This window comes from Cydia splendana, chromosome 3 (genome assembly GCF_910591565.1).
Source record: "Cydia splendana chromosome 3, ilCydSple1.2, whole genome shotgun sequence".
Classification (NCBI taxonomy): Eukaryota; Metazoa; Arthropoda; class Insecta; order Lepidoptera; family Tortricidae; genus Cydia; species Cydia splendana.
In genome coordinates, this window is record NC_085962.1 from 6,969,884 (window position 1) to 6,992,608 (window position 22,725).

The 22,725-nt window shown below is 38.6% G+C and overlaps 1 protein-coding gene across 1 annotated transcript; it reads left to right on the top strand.

Moving 5' to 3' along the window:
- Nucleotides 1-11,012: 11,012 nt before the first annotated feature.
- LOC134806657 (macrophage mannose receptor 1-like) lies at nt 11,013-19,293 on the top strand. Its single transcript, XM_063779985.1, has 6 exons — nt 11,013-11,076; nt 12,756-12,932; nt 13,315-13,412; nt 17,468-17,756; nt 18,001-18,222; nt 19,136-19,293. Exons 1-6 carry the CDS (start codon nt 11,013-11,015, stop codon nt 19,291-19,293), a joined length of 1,008 nt encoding a protein of 335 aa, XP_063636055.1.
- The last annotated feature ends 3,432 nt before the right edge of the window (nt 19,294-22,725 follow it).

The window sequence follows — 22,725 nt, forward strand, 5'->3', positions numbered from 1 at the left end:
GGGACATTCAGGTCGCTACTGGTACTAGGGTTGCCAGATGGCCGGGATTTAGCGGGATTCTCCCGATTTTTACCATGTGTTCCCGATTCCCGACAAAGTGAAAATTGTCCCGAAAACCAGCTTCACGTTATGAAACAATAATTTCAAGTTCCGAACTGTCGTCGAGCGAGCGAGCGAGCGACTCAAGATCTCAAAGAATGTATACTATTCTAATTTAAAAACGTCTATGGGCAGAGCAGCTGACGTAGTGCCAATAATGTAAAATATCGTTGTTTTTAATACAATTACTATAATTTGAATGTTTTTTTTCCCCGACTTAAGTCCCAAAATCCCGAAAAATTTATATTTTTTCCCGATAATAGCGCCTTTCGATCTGGCAACCCTAACTGGTACTGATTGGTTATGGTCTTTATCAAAAAAATCCTGTGGTTGTCACTGTGTTCAGACAGGTTTAGCATTTACAGTTAGTCGATGTAAGCCCTTATTGGTCGTGTATATGTCGGAAACAGGGAAATGGGCCGAACACACAAGTGCCGTTTTGCCTTGTTTAAAACTGCATCACCCCTATCTCTTGCTATAATAGCAGTCAACTCTGCACGTCGCATAGGTTTTCTTGGAAATCTTGAATTTAAACATAATATTATATCTTATGAATTCCATATAAAAATAAAAAAAGTATTGACCTCACATCGACTCATTAGATTTTTGTTCCTTCACATCCCTTCTTTGGGACTAACAAAATAATTTATTCAAAACCATGAAATTACCACCAGATTACATAAATTATGTAATGCTATCCAAAGAACTAACCGAAAGAAATGCATTCCATGCTTTTTCCTTGTTTTATCTTTGTTGTTTTTGCATATTTTCACGACCATTTTACGACATTGTTGACAACTTCACATTTGAGCGGTCCATACAAGACTAAACGAAAAAGTAACGCGTGATCTGTTTTAACGTTACTTTTGCGGGGCCATTTTTTGCGGCTGATTGGGTATCCAGTTCTTATTCTATATCAATGCTATAGATACAGAGTATAGTTTATCGATGCCTATCTTATAAGTTTCATAGACAAAGGCCACATTTGGAAATAAACAACGGAATAAGCAATGGAAATGAACTATAGTAGTTTGAGTTACAAGGGATCAAAATGATATATTTCCGTCAAGGGCGTACATGGAATCTGGTATATACTGGGAAATGCTTTAGAAGGACGGCGAATGAAACACACGTAATTCGAGACTGACATTTATTTGTATCTGCCGGTAGGCGGCAGAAAACCAAAGTACCTACATGTATATACGATATACAGCATTCTCCCATCACAATTTGTTATAATTTTACAAACAGCTGTAAGTGAGAAAACAATAAAAATGATACCTATACCTATATATTTACTTAACATATTATTTTATACATTAAATGTACCTACTGACATAAGGTGGACTATTTATGTACACACCCCACTATATATACAACTATAATATACCTACTATACAACAATTGTTTAAACCTAGGTACATACACGTAAGTATACAATTTTGAACTTTAATGAGTTATGAACCAAATGATTATCCTTAGTCGTTCACTTCAATGGTATACCTATACGGAAGGATGTTAACTGTGTAACTCTGTAGGTACTTAATATTTAAGCAAACAGATATATATGAAAGTATTGACTGCAATTGAGCATTACATTCTTAAGACTATACAAGTACAAATATGTATCCTATTGTGTCTAAAAGTGAAACCGAATGGTTTAGTCTATTTCAAAACCGAATCTTTTAGGTGCAACGCGATTCCTTTTAGGTCTCGGCACGCGGGTGTCGTCTGGTGGCGGTACATGCGGTGACCGGGTCGGGGTGCGCGCGCCCCCGGCCGCCGCGGGGCTCGCGGACACGGACGCGGACGCGGACGCGGGCGCGGGCGACCTGCTTTGCTCCTCCGGCGCAGGAGTTGACTCAGAGGCAGGGGCCGATCCAGTTGCATAACTGTCGATAGCGACATCATTAGCTTCATCTGGCACGATCGAGTAATCGCGGTGCAACTGGTCTACATGTTTTTTATATACTTTACCGCCGCTACGAATGTAATAAGTTAATGGACCTACACGTTCGCTTACGGTACCGGTTTCCCACGCAAAGTTATTATTTTTATATAATTTAAAATATACCCGATCTCCTACGTTGAATTCTCTCAAAGACCCTTTTTTATAATTCATTTGCGCAATTTGCTTACTTCGCACTGTCTCGTTGACGCTAGGCCGCAGAAGGTCAAAGGTCGTACGCACCTCCCTCTTTAACATTAGACTCGCCGGTGTTTTTCCCGTTATCGTGTGTGGCGTCGCTCTGTAAATAGATAAGAAATCTTCCAAGGCAGCATCCAGATCAACCTTATCCCGCATTGCTTTTTTTAATGCCGTTTTAACAATTTTTACGCAGTTCTCGGCGCATCCATTGCTACTAGGTTTGTAAGGAGTTACTGTTATGTGTTGGACACCCTTGTTTTTCAAATAACACACAAATTCATTGCTATTGAACGGTGGTCCGTTATCAGACACGAGTTCGAGCGGAAACCCGAATTGACTAAAAACATGACGCAATTTAGCGATCGTGGATTTGGCGGAGGTGCCCGGAACACGAAACGCTTCGATCCATTTTGAATGAGCCTCTATAATAACAAAATAATATAACGTATTGTTTGTCAATGAAAAGAAATCGCAATGCAAACGGTACCACGTTTCTTGCGGCCATACCCACGGATGCAGGGGCGCCGCCGCGGGCGCCGCGCGCTCCCGCGCACACGTGTCGCACGCGCGACACACGCGCTCGATGTCGGCGTCGATGCTAGGCCAGTAGACATAGTTGCGCGCCAAACTCTTACATTTCACTATACCTTGGTGAGTTTCGTGCAACTGATTTAATATTTGGTCGCGTAAACTAGTCGGGATAATTACACGATGTCCGTATAAAACACAACCTTGTTCGACGCTCAAATATTGCCTTATATTATAATATGGCTTAAGGTCTTCGCTGTTACAGTACAACCAATTTGTTTTAATCGCGTTAGTAAGTTGTTGTAAAATTTTATCCGACGTCGTACTCTTCGCGATGCTTTTGTAGTTTATCGGCGCCGAGTCTTCTACAAAATGTAGGTACGTGTCGACACGTGATCGAACATGATTCTCTGGTACCGGTATTCTGGACAAACTATCTGCCAAGCAGTTATGTTGTGTACCAATGCATTTCACTTCATAATTATATGCGCCTAATATTACTGCCCATCTTTGAAGTCGGCTCGCTGCCATGAGCGGTATCCCTTTTTTTTCGCTAAATATTGATGCCAACGGCTTACAATCCGTGACAAGAGTAAATTTCCTGCCAAAAATATAATCATGAAATTTGGTTACCCCAAAAATAACCGCTAATCCCTCTCGACAAATCTGCGCGTAATTCTTTTCGGCGGCGCTGAGTGTGCGCGATGCGTGGAGCACGGCGTGCTCGCGGCCATCGGGGCCGCGCTGCGCTAGCACAGCGGCGACGCCGCCCGGCGCCGCGTCACATGTCACCGACGTCGGCCGTGCGTCATCAAAGTGCGCGAGCACGGGAGCCTTCGCCAGTAACCGTTTCACTTTTTTGAATGCCGCGTCGCACGCAGAGCTCCACACAAACTCGTTCTCAGTTTTTAAGAGTTCGTATAGCGGACTCAATATGTCACTCAGGTTTCTTAAAAATTTACCATAATAATTTACTAAGCCTAGAAAAGCTTTTAACTCTTTTACGTTGGTAGGCAAAGGTGTATTATTAACTGCGTCTACCTTATTTACTTCTGTATGTAGCCCGTCGGCGTCAATAATGTACCCGAGATACGACACAGACGTTTGAAAAAAACTACACTTATTTGGAGCAACACGCAAACCGCAATCTGACAAAATACTGAAAACTTTTAACAATCGTTGCCAGTGGTCTTCGAAGTCTACACCCGACACATTCAAATCATCTAAATAACAGGTAACATACCGCATTCTAAATAATTTATCCATTATTCTTTGAAACTTATTTGGGGCACACTTAATACCGAACGGTAATCTATTATAACAAAACATCCCTTGTAACGTGACTATAGTACATAACTTTCTCGAATCTTCATCTAATTCGATTTGCAGATAGGCTTGACTAAGATCAATTTTACTGAAATATTTCCCGCCCTGGAGTGACGAAAATATGTCATCAATCCGCGGAATAGGGTACTTATCATCGACTAAAACTGGGTTAACCGTTGTTTTAAAGTCTCCACAAAGCCGAACGGCCCCATTTTTCTTGATGACCGGCACCACGGGTGTCCCCCAGTCACTCCACTCCACGGGCGAGATGATGCCCTCGCTCTGCAACCGCGCCAGCTCGGCCTCCACGGCGGGCCGCAGCGCAATCGGCACGGGCCGGGGCCGCCGCCACACGGGCGTTACGTCACTATTTATATCGAGTCTTAATTTTGTTTTGTTAAAAGTGCCAATACCGTCCGCAAAAACATTAGGAAATAACTTATTTAGTTTTGTACAGATTTCCTCACTACTACGTTTTACGTTCACAGCGTTCACGTTATTGTTATCATTTATGCGCGGAAATTCTATACCGAAAGCCCTCAACCAATTACGGCCTAGCAACGGTACACTGGAATCATTATCGTAGACAACTAATTTTAAACCATTTACAGTTTGGTTACCGAGTTGAACCGTACAAATAATTTTACCTTTTGGTTTCACCTTGTGACCACTGTACATTGTTAAATTCGACTCGGACGGGTATAGCTTACAATTACCAAAGTGTTCCTTATATGTACTAAAGGATATAATACTAATAGCGGCGCCAGTATCACCTTCCATCATTAATGAAACGTTATTGACGTTTACCTTAACCATCCACTTAGTATCTGGTTCCGCATCGGCGTCGCTCAGCTGATAGACTTGTAGGGGCCCGTCCTCGGAGTCAGACCCGTCAGATTGCAGTCCATCGATCTCCTCAGTGATGACGCGATGTACTCTCTTGGGATCTTTTCTAAAACGACACATTTTGGCGATATGGCCTACATCACCACACACATAGCACTCACTATTTTTAAATGAACACTGCTGCTCCGGATGCCGTCCGTCACAACGATAGCACTGTCCTCCTGACGATGTCGGCCCTCCTCGGCCGTAGTCGCCGTAGCCTCGACGCTGAGGCCTGTGGCGCGAGCCTCGAGCCCGCGCGCCGCTGCCGCCGCCGCCTCTCTGGCGCGGCGCGCCGCCGCCGTTGACCGCGAACACGGGCTCCGCTTCGCCGCGGTTGCCCGACGCGGCTGCCGGTTGCTGAGCCAGCCCCGCTGGCTTGGAGTCTCGAACGGCCGCCTCCAGCGACAACGCCAATTCCGTGGCGCGTTTGTACGTGAGCCCATCGTCCTCTGTAAGCATTCGCTGTCGAATGCGCTCGCTTTGTAACCCGTAAACAAATTGGTCCCGTAAGTTTTCCTTCAAAATGTTGTTATCTGAAAACTTACAATGCTTACTCAATTTCTTCAGTTGCACGAGGTACTCGCTTATGGTTTGACCTTCGACTTGTTTACATGCCCTAAAGATCATTCGCTCCGCGATTATTGACCTTTTTGGTGACAGATGTTCGTCGACTAAGGTTACAATTGTATCGAAACCAACCTTTTCGGGTGTCTCCGGGTAGCACAGGTCTATGATTAAATCTAAAGGCTCGGTGCCCACTACCGCAACTAGGTATTTCGAAAAATCAGCAACTTTTACATCTTGTAAAGTAAACCACGCCTTCAATCTGCTCACGTACGTCGACCATACGTCGACATTCATTTTAAACTCTTTAAGGGCACTTAGGTCGGGTTTTTTATTTTCAGCCATGATTTTAACACTTAAGCACTTGCTAAACACCCAAATTTATTAACCGGACTCGTCGCCAAATGGTATATACTGGGAAATGCTTTAGAAGGACGGCGAATGAAACACACGTAATTCGAGACTGACATTTATTTGTATCTGCCGGTAGGCGGCAGAAAACCAAAGTACCTACATGTATATACGATATACAGCAGAATCCTGAATGAAGCGAAGCGACCGAACGAAGCGAAACAATATAATCCCGAACGTAGTGAGGGATTCTAAAGTAGAATCCTGAGCGTAATGAGGGATTCAAGTGTTAACGCCCAAGACGAAATAACTTTGATACCGTGTGACACATACTTACTGCTTTTCACATCAACTATGAGGAAAATAAAAAAATCTTAGGATTGACACAATCTGATGCTTAAACAGATTATTTAAGCTAAAAAAATAATGTGCAAAAAAATTTAAAAATTGTGTGCTAGAACAGAAAAGTGTTACTTTGATCCCTCCTAGCAGGGAAGAAAAAACTCGTTTCCGAATAGGTGGTGTGAAAATAAACTAAATATCGGAAGGTAGTCACTAGTATTGCCTCGTTCGTGCTAGAAAATTCTCTATGTCTACGTATAAGTAATTTTGAACAAATAATAAAAATAGCCGTTAGATGTTTCGTACTCACTTTGATAATAGAACCAACTTTATGTAACTCCTTACGGAAATAAAAACTCAGAATTGAAATCTACAATATTTTGTTTTATTTCAGTATTTGTGACGTTTTCAACCGAAAGGTACCATTGTCGGTTGTCGATAAGGTTGATATCAAACTGTAGCTATATAGAAGTAGTAGTATGACTTTTCGTTTATTAATTAAATACCAACAATTTTATTAATCAATTCAACACCAACAATAATTTTCAAGTGCCATTTTAGCGCGCCTGCGGTAATGGATTAGCACTTGCAACTTTTAAGGATTTTAATTTGCGGAGGCATTAAACCAGTAGCGGTATCATGGTCGCATTTTTATCACCTGTCATGCCATGCGTCTCTTTCGCACTTACATATTTGTTAGAACGTGACAGGCATGGTGACAAATGATAAAGAGCCGACCATATTAGCCCTACAGATTTATGTAAACATAAGATTGTATGAACCATTTTTTTAACGATATGTACTTAGTTTATTTTATGTTACATCAAGTTATCACGCAGCTTTGATTATTCCAGATCTAGCAAATATTTTTTTTTTTAATATAGAAGATTCATTTCCATTCCATTATTATTTTATGCAATGCATCACAGAGACAGGGTGTTTTTTAATGAACATCCGGTAAAAATTGTACTTCAATTAAGGTAAACTTACTGGTGCTCGACGCGGTCCCAGTACATGTCATCTTGAAACTTCATCATTGTCAATAGAGGTGACAGCAGGGTGAGCGGCATGTCGAGCAGTAGTACGTTTACCTTATATTTTCAGTTCACAAATGATATATATTTGAATTGTATCGAGCCGTACCCAATCATAGCACCTAAATATCGCGTGAAATTACAGCTCCGCACGAGTGTCTGTGTGTGTATGTAGTGTAGTGTAGTGGCGAGAGGAAATGCGTGGGAAGCAGAGAGCTTCGCCATATAATTATTATTATATTATGTGTCGTGAGGACGACACGCTTGATTTCCTATTGCCACTCAAACCACATTACTCAATGACCCATATATAATTATATTAATTATTTTTGTGTAAAATACTGAATATAATTAATGTATTAAACAGTACCTAATTTATCTTTAATACGTGGTTTGCTTTTCTTATTTACTTTAAAAAAAAATTACTCGAGGGTACAGACGCCATTAGATATATCGGAGCGGCCAAGGCGCTCACAAATATCTGAACACGTCTCTTTTGTCAAGGCGTTAGAGTACGTGTTCAGATATTTTTGAGCACCTTAGCAGCTACGATCTATCTAATGGCGACTGTACAACACGTTCCGGCTTTCAATTTAGCTGTAAATATAAACTCAATACGGTTCCGGGAAAGTATCCGAGACACGGGTGCGTACAAACAGCATGCAAATCCATGAAGTCATCTTAAAAATAATTACAATGGAAAACTTAATAACTATTTAAACAACTTTCTTATTTAAGAATTGAATTTCAAATTAACAAAAAAAGCTTTCTTTTTACTGTATCATATGGAAGTGGCGCAATCCAGAAACTTTCAGTAGTACCTGAGTAAACCTACCTTTTAAAACGAATTTGCATAATTGGTGATCTGAGGGCATTAACTTTTCAAACTTTAAAGTTCATCAACATGTTTATTGTTAAGGAAAACATCTAAAAAAATGTGGCGGGCGGGCCCGTCTTCACGAATACCTGCCCATTTAAAATTAGAATCCTGAGAAGGTAGTAGTCGCCGGTCAATTATTTGCTCGGTACCGTGTAGTTTTGCAATGGATCAAATTATTATTGTGCATCTATTTGTGTCTGTGTTTTTGGCAGCAGCAGCCGGTACGTACCTTACTAATAAAATTCAAGTCATCGTGTTAAGGTGTGAATTTAACTAAAATATTTAAGTAATATTTAGCATTAAACTTGTTTGTTGCAAAAGTTATAAACAAAAAAAGGAGGAAAATAGTAGATATTTTTTATTTCCCCTTTAGCTCAAAAAGTATTAATATTTAAGAAACCAAAAATTCATATTATATAATAGGAGGATATTTCCATTGAAACATTCTATACTTGCAGAACTGTATCTCCATTATTTATATAATTTTTATTCAACGCTGAACAAACTGAACAAATAACAGAGATGCAGTTCTGCAAGTTTGGAATGTTTAATTAGAAAAATCCTCCTCTTTTATAAGGCTACAAATATAATGACCACCAAAAAATACTTTGGTACCCTAAATAAAAAAATCATGCTTACCAAAAAAAATTACTGAACACCAAAAAAATAAGGCCTAAGAATACAAAAGTACCACCGTTTTAATTACGACTGCACTTCAAATTGTATTCAAATACCAAATATATTGAATGATCACCAAAAATCATTAATGATCACCAAATCTTGAAGACCCAATTAATGCGATATTTTCACCTAAATAAACCACTATGATTACCAATAAATGTATACATACTACCAAATAAAGTAAACTGATGCCAAAATTACTAGCCCCTCCCGCTCAACCCCCCGTACCCCGCACCGAATACCCACCTAACCTAAGCTACTTTTCTAGTGGCATTTCGTTATGCTACTAGAAAAGTAAGTTAAACTGCTATCAGTTAAGTGGGTTAGGTTAGGTTAGCACTGCGACCGTTACAGAAACGAAATGGTACTAAAAAAGTAGGTTAGGTTAGGTTTGAACTGCGACCTTTACAGAAACGAAATGCTAATAAAAGTGGGTTAGGTTAGGTTAGAACTGCAATCCTCACAGAACCGAAATGCTACTAGAAAAGTGGGTAAGGTTAGATTTCAACTGCGACCCATACAGAAACGAAATGCTACTAGAAAAGTGGGTTAAGTTTGCTATCCTATTAAAGCAAATGACTCCAAAATAGGTAATCATTATTCCAAAAACAAAATGCTACTATAAATTAGGTTAGGTTTGAACTGCGACCCTTACAGAACCAAACTGCTATCAGAAAAGTGGATTAGGTTAGGTTTGAATTGCGACCCTTGCAGAAAAGAAATGCTACTAGAAAAGTGGGTTAGGTTAGGTTTGAACTGCGACCCTTACAGAAATAAAATGCTACTAGAAAAAGGTAACGAAGTGGATTAATTAATTTAATAGGATAACGATATATTAAATATTTGCACATTTTAATTAAAATGTGGTTACAATTTTGGTGGTCATTTACTATTTTTGGGTTTACAATGATTATTTTGGAGTCATTTGCTTTAATAGGATAGCAAGATTTAAAAATTTGGTTATAAATTTACATTAAAATGGAGTTCTAATTTTGGTGGTCATTTACAATTTTTGGGTTTACAATGATTATTTTGGTGTCATTTTCTTTAATAGGATAGCAAGATGTAAAAATTTGGTTATCATTTCACATTAAAATGGGGTTTGAAATTTGGTAATCATTTACTATTTTTGGGTTAATAATGATTAGTTTGGTGTCATTTCCTTTAAAAGGATAGTACAATGTAATAAAATTGGTAATCATTTAACATTAAAATGGTGTTATAATTTTGGTGATCATTCATTATTTTAGGGTGGTAAAATAGATTTTTTTGGTATTAAATTTTACTAAATCTGGTGATCAGTTAAATAGCAGCCCTTTTATAATATTAATTTTGGTTTCTTAAATATTAATATTTTTGCAGATATTGGGGAAATAATGTTTTGACGTTTTAATGTTTATTTGGGCACAAACGGTACATGTATGTTTCTTATAACTAATGTCTATACATACTTCATAAACCAATACAGTTGCCACCCACTTATTAGCTCATTAAAGAAAAACAAAATACGGGATAACTAAAATTAAAAAAATAACAACAACAGTCAAATTAGGACACGGGCTTAATTAATGAAGATATAACTATTTTTATAAATACATTAAATATACAATTAAAGTGTAAAGTTACAGTGTCTTTAATTCGTTTGTTCATTTAAAACCAAAAGTACTTCATGTTTGAATTTAGTCAAGGAGTCATTAAAACTATCTACTTTTTTCCCCATTTATAACTTTTGATATTTTTTGTGTGCTTCGAATACATTTTTCTAAGCATCATGACGAATCTAATGAGGTATCACACGTATTTTTAGGAGTAGTATCTCTATTTTTCACCGTTTGTAGTTTCTTGAGTAGACTAAAAAGTGTTTTTCAATAGGGAATATTAGGCAAAGCTCTGCGTAGGTGGCACCTTTGTGGCACATACAGTAAACAAACCACATTGACACGTCACGTCAATCACATGGCCTACCGCGAAACAAGAAAATCGAAATGGCGGCAGAACATTGCAGTAATATCCCCTATTAAAAGCCACGTCAAGATCGCGTAGTCTTTTTCTAATGCAAAAAAGTGAGAACCCCTTTTTTTTTAAGTCGGTTAAAAAACCAACAATAGCTCTAGCGTTTCCCACAGAGGCATCTCCAATCATCGAACTCCGAGAACAAAATAAATCAGAAATGGAGATGACGTTATCTCATGGGCTGGAGAAGATACTTCCAGGGAAGACATTAGACTTAGACGGTGAGAATGTACCAAAGAACAGATATAAGATAACCCGCGAACTTCAAATTTTACATTTATTCAGCAAATAGACCACAAGGGCAGTTTTATCTACACGTCAACATTGAATTTACATACAAGCAAAAATAATAATAACACATCAACAATTATGAAACATAACTAACTGCAACTACCAATTCAAACTAACATATTAGTAACACACGTATGTAATATGATATTATTTACATACGTGTATTACACCAACACCAGTAAAGTCAGACGACGCAACGGAGCTCGGAGCCACGCTGTAATGTAGTCGCCCAAATCGAATGTTTAATTTGTCTTTGGTTTTTATTTGTAGGTTTTTTAATTTTCCTTGTATTCTTATTTTGTAGTTTCACAGTGCCTTGGTTTTTACTGTAATGCTGTGTCACTTATTTGAGTAATGAATAAATAAATAAGTTACAATTACTTAGAGATGTATATGGTCTCTTAATGTAGAATTACATAAAAAAACTATAATAATAATATAAAAAAACACAGATACAAAAACACAAAAACAAATCTATAATTATTTAGAGGTGTAAATGTCTGAACTATAAGATTATATCGAATATTTTTTAAGATTATAGCCACTTACAATACCTACCTTTGTGCCCCTTAATACGCCTAACATTAATTGTCATAATATGAATTCGCATAACAGATTTGGCATAACATAATTGTGCATAACATTGAACATGCATAATATTAAAAAAGCATAACTCTTATTGCGCATAATAATGAATCCGCATAATTTAAATATGCATAATATTATTAACTATAACTTTATTTGGCACATTTTAATAAAGGCATAATTTAATAAAGCAAGAGAATTAGATGGATCAGGGCAAAACCAACTCGGTTAGGTCAGGTTCACAAGGCTAAGGCAGGATCGAGCGAAACAAAGCGAAGCTTTTGTAACAAATAATAATCTTTTTCTGTAAAACATTATTAAGGCGTAGTAAGTTCGTGTACTTCTTTTTTTTAATAATTTTTGTTTATTTTTGGGTTTTAGAAATAATTTTCATATTTTGATTTTTTGTGCATTTAAAGTGCATTTTAGTCCTATTTTAGTGATTTTTTTTATCGAGCTAAAGTCAAAAACTCAGCATTCGAATCGCTGAAGTCCCTGGAGAAAGGCCGCAAGATTGCTAATTAAATTTTTGGCAACCGTATTGTTATATTTGTGATCTAAAAAAGCGCTACATTTACTTAAAACTTCGTTCTCTGAACCTACTGAACCTTAATTCGAGCCGCTCTGTCTAACTTTTTATTTATTTGCCTATATATATTTATACCATTTAATAATTATGCAAAGTAACTTTATGCTTATTATATTTATCCCAAGTCATCGTTATGACAATTTACGTTATGCGCATTAACATTATGCGTACTCAGTTATGCGAAATAATGTTATGCGATTTAGAAATTATGCGTAACATACGTTATGCCAATTTGAATTAGGAGAATTACGTTATGCGAATTAATATAGACCCTGTATCTGCAAAGGTCATTTACAATTTTGAAATGTTGATTGAGGCTCAAATGTTTTTATAAATCGAATCTGAATATGAGTAGGTATTGTGGGTCTATATTAATTCGCATAACGTAATTCTGAGCCTCAATCAACATTTCAAAATTGTAAATGACCTTTGCAGATACATTATCAGACGAGAACAGAACGATAACAGAGCAGGCACTGGGAAATATGACACTACTACGAGAGTCGACTCCAGATCCCGACTACTTGTTCTACCGGATGGCGAACGGGTCCTTCAAACTGCATCGCACTCCAGCCACCTGGACAGATGCGCGTCTTTTATGTTATGATGAAGGTTGGACACACTAAACATGATAACGTTATAGCGAAAAGAATTTGAAATAGAGGCGGATTCTCAAAATTATTTAGTGACAGTAAATTTACTGCCATCTTTCGACAGAAGATTAAAACTGTTAGAACGCCATTTGACTTTGATCCTTATTCTTTCACTGATGATATATGTTAACTTGTTAAATATTGAAATTAACGCCATCTACTCGACAGTAGGCCAAATTAACACATATCAGGGAAAGATCTATTAGACGTCTGGTCAAAATAGCTGAACTTCCATTCCATAGATGACGCTGAATATTGGAGGAACGAGATTGACACAAGCAAAATCAATATCTAGCGACATTTTTTTAAATTTTTTTTTGTAATGGTATATTCTGTTATAGGTGCGGAGCTAGCTTCGCCGGAAGACGAAGCCTTGCTGGCGACCATGAGCAAAGTGTTGCTGACGAGCAGGCAGCCGCCGCTGTACGTGTTCACGGGGGTGAACGACTTGTATTCTAAAGGATTTTTCACTTCCTTGAGGGGTATACCAATTGAGGCTAGATCCGAATCATTCAATTTCTTGACTTGAATAATACATTATGTTAAAAAGCGAATTTTACATGATGTTTTGTTTACTTACTGTAGGTTTATTTAATAACATTTTTACAACTTTATAACAAAACACTAAAACTTATATAAATTTGCCCTAAGTCATGGTCCGTAGGTAGGGTGCCCAGAAGGCTGGCCGCATTGCCCCGCTGGATGGCAATGCTGATCCTTTGGGCAAAATATAGGCCAGCCCTCTGGTCACCGGAGGCCTCTATGAGGCGCTTTGACAACTCCTCATAGAGACGACGCGCGCTAGGTCCCCACGGCCCCAAGGTTTCCACTCCAAACGCCGCAAATATGTAGCTACTACCTAGTGTGACATATTTGCGGCGTTTGAAGCTTTCGGCCGAGGATGCGGCCGCACCAGCGCCAACTTTGGTGCCTGGAATATGGGACGGCGCCATGGTATCTACGCACGTAGCGTCCCAGACAAGTGGCCGTCCCATACTCCAAGGCACCAGCGTCATTCCGTCAGGCCTCTTGCCATCGACCCTGGCCAGACCGTTGATGGGCTCGAGGACCATCGATGACGTCGTTGAGGCTGGCGTGGCGGGGGATCCTTCCAGCGCTACGGCTGCATGAGAGGCCGTGGTGGCCCAGATTATCCACCATAACTCCGCATAACCGCAGACGATTTTTTCTTTTCATTTAGCTATAAAAAAACGAAACTTTGAAATACTATAATACATTCACGCTAGGTATAAGCAGGTGCTAATTGTAATTAGCAATATAGAGATATACATAATTATTATATCACTAGCTTTTGCCCGCGGCTTCGCACGCGCAGGAGAGTTTTTTTTAATTTTGTTTTTTTTTTTTTTTACGGACTGAACAGTGACTGACCTTAGTCTCACCTGCTGGAAAGTGATGACAAGGCCGAAGGTGTAGGGTTGTAAAAAAACGGTTTTTTCTGACTTGAGAAAAAACATGAAAAAAAACCGTGAAAAAAAACGTTTTTTTTCTGGAGTACGTTTTTTTTCAAAAGTATGAAAACTCAAAATTTGCAAGGCAGTTAATACTTTTATACGGTTGTTTTACTTGTTTTAGACTTGATGTCAGTTTATGTTAACCATTAAACCAATTTAATTTAACAACTTTGATTAATAACAACATACATGAAATCTGTAGTGGTAGTTATCGCAATTTACTGTTGGCAACACCAATGCCTCTCGTCGCCGCATCGGGGAATTCAGGGATTCCCCAAAAATTGCCTAGTTTTAAGTTACATATACAAATAAATCACGAAAAACCGTTATTGTGGCATATTTTTGTTCATCTGAAAAAAAACCTAATTTAGAAAAAAAACCATGGTGCCAGGTTTTTTTACATGTTTTTTTTCATAAATTTGAAAAAAAAACATTTGTTTTTTTTTCTATTTGCAACCCTACGAAGGTGTAGCTCACTATTTCAGTAAAAGCTTATTCACAGTATTCACTCTTGACTTGAAGACACCAATTGTAATTATATCGATTAATTGAGCTCGACTTATTTAATAAAATCTAATGTACGTTTTGTACCTAACACCTTTTAATTTATATTTTTTATTTATGTAGTTGTAGCCTTTTGTACCTATAGCACCTCCTTATACACTACATTAGTGGTTCTCCCTTGGATTGCTAGAGGACGATAAACATTGGGACTCAACTTTAGAGGAAGCTGCGTTGTGCGATTCTCCCTTCAAGCTGCGTGAACTTTTCATAATAATGTTAGTTTTTTGTCAACTTACTGACCCGTTAAGTCTCTGGGAAAAATATAAGGACAGTTTTTCGGACGACATTAAACGGCAACTTGAGAGAGAATTGCAAAATGGTGCGGAGTTTTACATGGATGAAGTGTATCAGTGTGTGTGATTTGCTGATACCTAGCGGAGGTGTCACGGTTTACCTCGGGGTGGGCTTGCTGATACCTAGCTACTGCTTCTCTGTGTACATCAGGGTTCATTTTTTGGTAATTGCTTACGGCAGCTTGGTGATCTGATGATTTGTTTTGCATATATTTATTTGCGGCAGCTTTTAGTTGTTTGTTCCGTGTAGTATTCGTGAACCTGGCACGGCGTTTTTTAGTAACTGTTTTGGTAGCGGTAAGAGATAATGATGAGTCTGATTCTAAATGGGGTGGTAATCTCCTCATTCCTTCTCGTGGTAATCTTCTTGGCAACCACAGAGAGGAGTGAAGAAGGGGGCTCTGATATTGTGGGTCTTACGAGTAATTCACTGCGAATATATACGTCAAAATGACCGCTAGACAAATCACTTGAAAATCTTAGTCGACCCACCCCGGATTACCCACAGCACCAACTCTCGAATATAGCTCATTGTTGCGGTAAACTTCGAAAACCCACGGAAACAGTTGTCCTGCCGCTACCAACTCGCAGAGACTACCGTAAGTAAACGGGCGCGACATTTCAAGGCAGTATTCAACGGAGCTGGAGTAATTATCACCGTTACTGTTAATGAGACATAATAACAAACTCCTCCCAGTTGGCCACCACGTGACTAACGATTTGCTCGCGCACCTCCCTGGCCATCACCTGCGTATCATACAGAAGATAGGAGATGGCGCGAAACAGCCGGCCTAGCCAAGGTTACAATCGCTATCGCTTCGACAACGAAAAGCATTATGTCTCTCTATCACTCTTCCATATTAGCGCGACAGTGACAGTTGCGTTTCGATCGCTACGGAGAGTAAGCGATTGGCATCTTGGCTACGCGGCCTGACAGGCTCCATCTCCAATTATAGGTACTACGGTGTGAGCCAACATGGTCCCATCAATATCCAACAATTCAACAGCCATTGTAGGTATTAGTGAAATTTTCCCTGAGCTATTAGCTAAAAAAATTTACTTTAAGGCATTGCATTCTCAAAAGTCTGGATCACGTGTGGCTGTAAATCAGCGTGTATGTTACAACCGTCTATGCTATCTTCGTAATTAGCATTCCCCACCAGGGGCCATAGTTCACGTCGGCTACGTTATATTTTAATTTTGATCCCATTTTTGTAATTAGCGTCCCACAAAACCATGGAAATGATACCCATATTGATATTTTGAAATTTCAACCCCATTGCACCCCCACCAGGGGGATGATTGTTCACTTCGGCTACGTTAATTTTAATTTTGATGCCATTTTTGTTATTAGCGTCTCAAAGTACTATGAAAACGATACCCATATTGATATTTTGAGATATCAACCTTATTGGGGACTTTTCCCCCTCTTAGGGGTTCAATTTTCAAAAAACCTGAAACACGTGTTTACTCATTTATCTTTAGGAATACTCCTGTGAAATTTGGAATAAAATAGTCTAACTAATCTTGTTTCCCCATACAAACTTTGGACCCCCATTTCACTCCTTTAGGGGATGAATTTTGAAAAATCCTTTCTTAGTGGACCCCTAGACCTTATAAGGAATCTAGTTGCCAAATTTGGACTTTCTAGTCCCAGCGGTTTGGGCTGTGCGTTGATTTAAGTCAGTCAGTCAGTCAGGTCTTTCACGTTTATATATTTAGATTAGTTAATTTATAGTCTGGCAAACCTATTTTGTATAGCCGTACGGTTTTAAAATGTCGGAATCCACTTGAGAGATTACCTGCCGATGAATGGCGTTGTTTTCTTTTGTAAAACCAAAATTGCTAATTATGTGTAAAAAGCAATAACAACGAAAGATTCCATGCAGATAACAACTTTATCGCTTAAAGAATAGAGTTAGAATTACAATAGCAGGTACTCGATACTCATAAGACCTTTTGAAATTTAAACCGTGGTCGCCCAGGTGTTTGTTTATGTTTCATGTTTAATTTCCAAAAGGTTATAATATATCGAGTACTTGCTATTGTAAAGATGTTATCTGTTTAGAATCTTTTGTTGTTATTGCATTTCATTTTGCACAGGTAAGTATTAGCGATAGCGGTTTGGTTAAAGAAATTATAACAATGCCATTCATCGTCAGGTAGTCTCTCAAGTGGATCCCGACATTTTAAAACCATCCGACTATACGAACAGTTCTTTACAGCTATGCAACTTTGTGTCAACCCTGCAACTTGTCTCAGGCACCCCGTTGTCAGCGATGCCGGCGCGCTGGGCGCCCGAGGAGCCTGACAACGTCAACCATGGCGACAACTGCCTGGTCCTACAACGCAATGGCCTGCTTCACGATGCCAAGTGCGACGATGTCTACCCCTTCATCTGCTACAAGAGGCTGACAACGAGCGGGTTTAATTTCTGCGGCACTGATACAGGTATCGTATGGTTTTAAATGTCGGGATCCACTTGAGAGACTACCTGACGATGAATGGCATTGTTATCACTGTGGAAAATGAAATGCAATAACAACAAAAGATTCTAAACAGATAACAACTTTACCGCTTGACGAACTTAATACTTTAATTACAACACACCTTTAGGATTTAGGATTCTGAATTGAATAAATGTGTGAAGCGCTTTACTTGAGTGGCTCGTTAAACAGCATAATTTTTGTCACAGATTATATATATGACAAGAGCACGAAGTCCTGTTACAAGTTCCACACCGATGTAGCAACATGGCACGAGGCCTACGCCACCTGTTCCCGCGAGGCCGGACACCTGGCCATTGCCAACAGCGATGTAGAGGCGAAGGCCCTTAGTCGCATGTTTCCTAAGGACTGGGGTGTAGCCGCCATAGGCTTCAGTTACTGGAGGAAGGACTTGTGGGCGACTATTCATGGTAAGTAACTAAGGCATCATTTCTACTGAGGCGGAGATGAGAGGAGACATACGGACCAAAAGCATTGGTTGTAATCCAGCAGAGCGGAGACGAGGTGGATTACAACGAACGCTTTTGGTTGATTAAGGTTGTCTTTCCACTGAGGCGGAGGGCTGAGACGAGCGGAGATGAAGGAGACATGCAGTTACGTCACGCATTAGTATGGGTCATTAATAACAGCATACGTGCCGACCTCCAAAGGTACTTTTACCCGTGAAATGTCACTTGATATAAACATATGTATGTAATGGACCCTGAGTATTTATTTTCTCCTTCTAGGGATTAGGTACCGACTTGGCTTGTCTTGAAGACATTCGATAAGTACCTCTAATAGTGTTTATTAAAAGTTACTGTATTTTATTGCAATATAATTTTATTGCTGACTGTTCCTCTTCTCATTTGCATGTCTATCAAGTACTTCTCGAAACCTTTCTAAAAACCTGTGTTGTTATTGTTACCTTCCGATCGTACAATCAGATCAGCTCCATTTTAGCATATTATTATGGCATTGTCATCGAAATTACGGAAGAACTTCTAATTTCAATTGAAATAGATCGGGACGTGGTTCTAATAAAGGATCACTCACGTTAGACCGGGCCGTGGCGCGTGGCCGTGGCCTTTTCTATGGGAAGCACCACGAATCACCGATCAGCCGTCATAGAAAATGACATGTCGAACCCCCTGGCCCGGGCACGGCCTGATCTAGCGTGAGTCATCCCTTAATGTTACAAGATTGAAGCACGCATGTATGTATTAAGCTAAATACAATTGTGTAGAGTCTGTGCCCTTCCGCGACTCTTCTCGTTCCGAACAGACTATAAAAAGGAACGGTTGGTAGTCAACAATCACTTTCCAAATCCAATGTTTTGTACAGGTGAAACCTTGTCAGAGGCGGGCTACGAAACTTGGGGTAATGGGGAACCGAACGATTGGCAGGTCCAGCGCTGCGGAGCAGTCTTCGCTGACGGAACCCTCGATGACATCGGATGCCTCCGCTTGAGCGGCTATATTTGTGAAAAGAAATCCATCTAGGTATAAATCCTTGTACGGCTTGCACTTTTCTAACTGACCTATACTCTGTATCTTTACGTATTTAAATAAAAGTAAACAATATCTACCCTCAAATAGCTTCTTAAGCCAGTTGAGTGTAGATGAAAACATTACATGATCAAATAATGTAGGTTAAAGTCAGGTCATTCAGTTACAGATCCAGGCGGTTTTGTATTTGGTTGGCTAACCAATAAATCTTATAACTACCCGAAAATGTAAAAACGATTTGTTTACTTTTTTGCTTTTATTTAAATACCTACAGATACACACTATATATAGTGTTCACATAGCTAACGCCGTCTTCCAATAAAAATATCCAGCCCTAATATTAATCTAATCTAACCTAACTTTATGATAACACCTCTACTTATAGGTAATAAACGTGGCACTAATCATGAAACCTAAACCACAAATCCTGTACAATAAGCATTTAATATCAGTTTAAAACAGAAGTTACACCAATAAAACTCTGCAGCGATTTTCATATTCCACGCAGTGCAAGTGTTATTTATTTATACGTCATAATTTCATAGAAGTTTGACGTTTAAAATAACACTAGCACTGCGTGGGCTTAGAAAATCGCTGCAGACTTTTCTTGGTCTAACTCTAGCAACATTTTAACATAAACAAGAACTCACTTCTAGCAACGTACCTACTTCAAAAAAGCTTGTAAATATATTTTTTAATACAGTTGCTCAAAAAGTGCTACTTTACGTAGCTGTTTAGCGTGCGGAAAGTTGGTTATCTCGAACTAGTGCTTTTTACTTTTCCAATTTTTTTAAATTTATACTTGTTCCAATTCACGACTACTTATTGATGAGTGTTAATATGAGTTTCCTTTAAACGTCGTAATCAGCAGAAAAACCTACTGTTAATGTAAGAATGTGAAAAATATACATATTTCATATTTTAATACTTACCTCTTCATCATTATAACACGTTTATTTTTTAATATTGAATATTGAAAATTCCGTTCTTAATAAGTTGTCTGAATGGAACGGAATAGCTGCCAAACGCCCATAGATATAATATACTTAAAGACGACGTCTAAGCGAGCTGTCACTGTTACCACTTTGGTTTAGTGTACGATTAACAATATTTTACTTATTTTTTCGCAACTGTATTAAAAAATGTCGTTCGATACACGTGCGGAAATGTCATTCTTCACTCGTCCCGAGTCTTGCCACTCGCCTGCGGCTCGTGCCAAGATATCTCGGTACTCGTGAAGTAATGACATACCTTCCGCACTAGCATCGAAATGTACTATTTTGTTACAAAATATTTAAACGGCCTTTTTTAATGATCCCTGTGTGTTTTTAGGGTTCCGTACCTACCTTAAAAGGAAAATACGGAACCCTTTTATAGGATCACTTTGTTGTATGTTGATCCATCCATCCGTCCGTCTGTCCGTAAATAAAGTTATATTTTTTCAAATACTTTTTTTATTTTCTTCAAAAAGCCTTAGGCATTCGTATTTATTTTGTGCTACACAGTTCATTAGCTAATATTAAGTAGTCAAACAAACAAATAAGTGGGTTTGTCAAACATATCAGCAAATTAAAAGTACCTACTTAAATATTTGTTTTTGTGATAAGAAGATTTTTTGTGTCTACTTGTAACATTGGTAAGAATAAACTCGAAACTTTATATCATTTATTTATCTTTCTTCTTTATTATTATTGCTACGAGTATTATAACGATTTACGTGTAACGGTAGTCGATAAGTTAGATTCAACTATGACAGGTTGAAAATGCCACGAATATAGGATGACTCACGCTAGACCGGGCTGGGGCCGGGATGGAGCTTCCGGCGCTTCGTTTTCTATGGAAAGCACCACGTGATCACCAATCAGCCGTCATAGAAAATGATATGTCGGACGCCCCGGCCCGGGCACGGATATGAGTCATCCTTATCCGGGCTCTGCTGATAGGCCTTCCAGAGTGAAAAATTCAAAGGCCTGTGTGTTGCTCGATGAAGTTCCGTATGGCAGGCGCGGCGATGTTCGCTAACACGATCGGCGAGAGCGGCCGGGCGCATGGTCTAATAAAACATGGTCTTCCATTCCCAGAGTGACACGGGCCTACGTCACAATAACATTGCCACTTTATTTCAACATAACATGTTACATGGGTACATTATACCTATGGTTAATAAGTTAAAATATTTCTTTATAATTTTATAATTTTCATTTATATGTATTTTAGCTTAAATTTTACAATAACACGTCATTTTTAATTACTCGTTAGCAATATCTTCCGATTCACGAAAGAAATTTCAGACTTTCGGGTAATTCTGTTTATACTACTGGCAACACAGGATAGCGCTGTGCACATTTGACAATTCGGATCTAGATAACTTCATGCCCTGACCGTCATCCTTGTCGAACGCGTGTTAATTGTTATTTCCTTCTCGCTCAGTGTCAGCAGTCGCAGTGTTTTCCAAACTTTTCACGTCGTAAGCTTGGTAATTAATGTGTAACTGTGAATTAGTTTTTTAAACGTTTGTCTTGTATAGATAAATAAAGTTTAATTTAATACATTAGATTTGTTTTATTTTACTATGTTTCTACATGAACAACTTAAAATTAATGCCGTTAAAATAATTTTCACCGTTGGTTAAAATTCTCCCACATTTCAAAGTTTGAGAACCTGTAAACAGCATGATGACGTAGGCGCGTGTCAGTTAGGTCATACGCGAATCTCGGAATGGAGTACCAGGCGGAGTATATTATTATACCATGGCCGGGCGCAGCCGCGAGCGAACGACACGACACCTACCGCCATACCGTCTTGGATCGCGGCACTACCGGAATCACCCTACCTAAAATTCCGAATTCCCTAGTTAATAAATAATGTCGCGCCATTGTTGAGAAAAGAATGCGACTGTCGTGGCATTAGCGTAATAATTGCGTATGAGTTAAATAACCAGAATACAAAATAATATGTAGGTATAAGTATAAGTATGATTAATGCGCCATTTTTAGTGGTCTAACCTAACAGGTATAACGTGAAAATATGTGGTTTTATTTTTATTTTTAGTGGTTCGATTCCCGGGCGAGTCAAAGCGAATTTAGATAAAAAAAACTCTTTCAATGCAGTTATGTCTCTTTTTAAAAATAAAATAATGTTTCCTTTATGTAAAATGAGCTAACTTAAGGTTTTAAGGCACTTTCCCTCCAGGGCCCATTATTTTATCCAGCCTGTATATACAACAATGTTTGCTCACAGTATCACGGTATGTATCTTGGACAAGTAAATTATGCTTGCTAAACATACATATTTATTGTTCTACGAGAAATTAGTACATTCTTTAAAATTTATTTAATAAATTATTCACAATTGAGGAAATTGTATTACATTACGTGGTTACATTGCGGAAAAGAAAATAAGTACTCGTTGATTTTTATAATTGTC

What these genes read in the sequence shown, in the direction of transcription:
- LOC134806657 (XM_063779985.1), top strand. Translation starts at nt 11,013, where the DNA reads ATGGAGATGACGTTATCTCATGGGCTGGAGAAGATACTTCCAGGGAAG. An exon ending in GAAGACATTAGACTTAGACG is followed by an intron (nt 11,077 to 12,755) that starts GTGAGAATGTAC and finishes TGACCTTTGCAG; the next exon opens with ATACATTATCAGACGAGAAC. An exon ending in CTTGTGGGCGACTATTCATG is followed by an intron (nt 18,223 to 19,135) that starts GTAAGTAACTAA and finishes TGTTTTGTACAG; the next exon opens with GTGAAACCTTGTCAGAGGCG.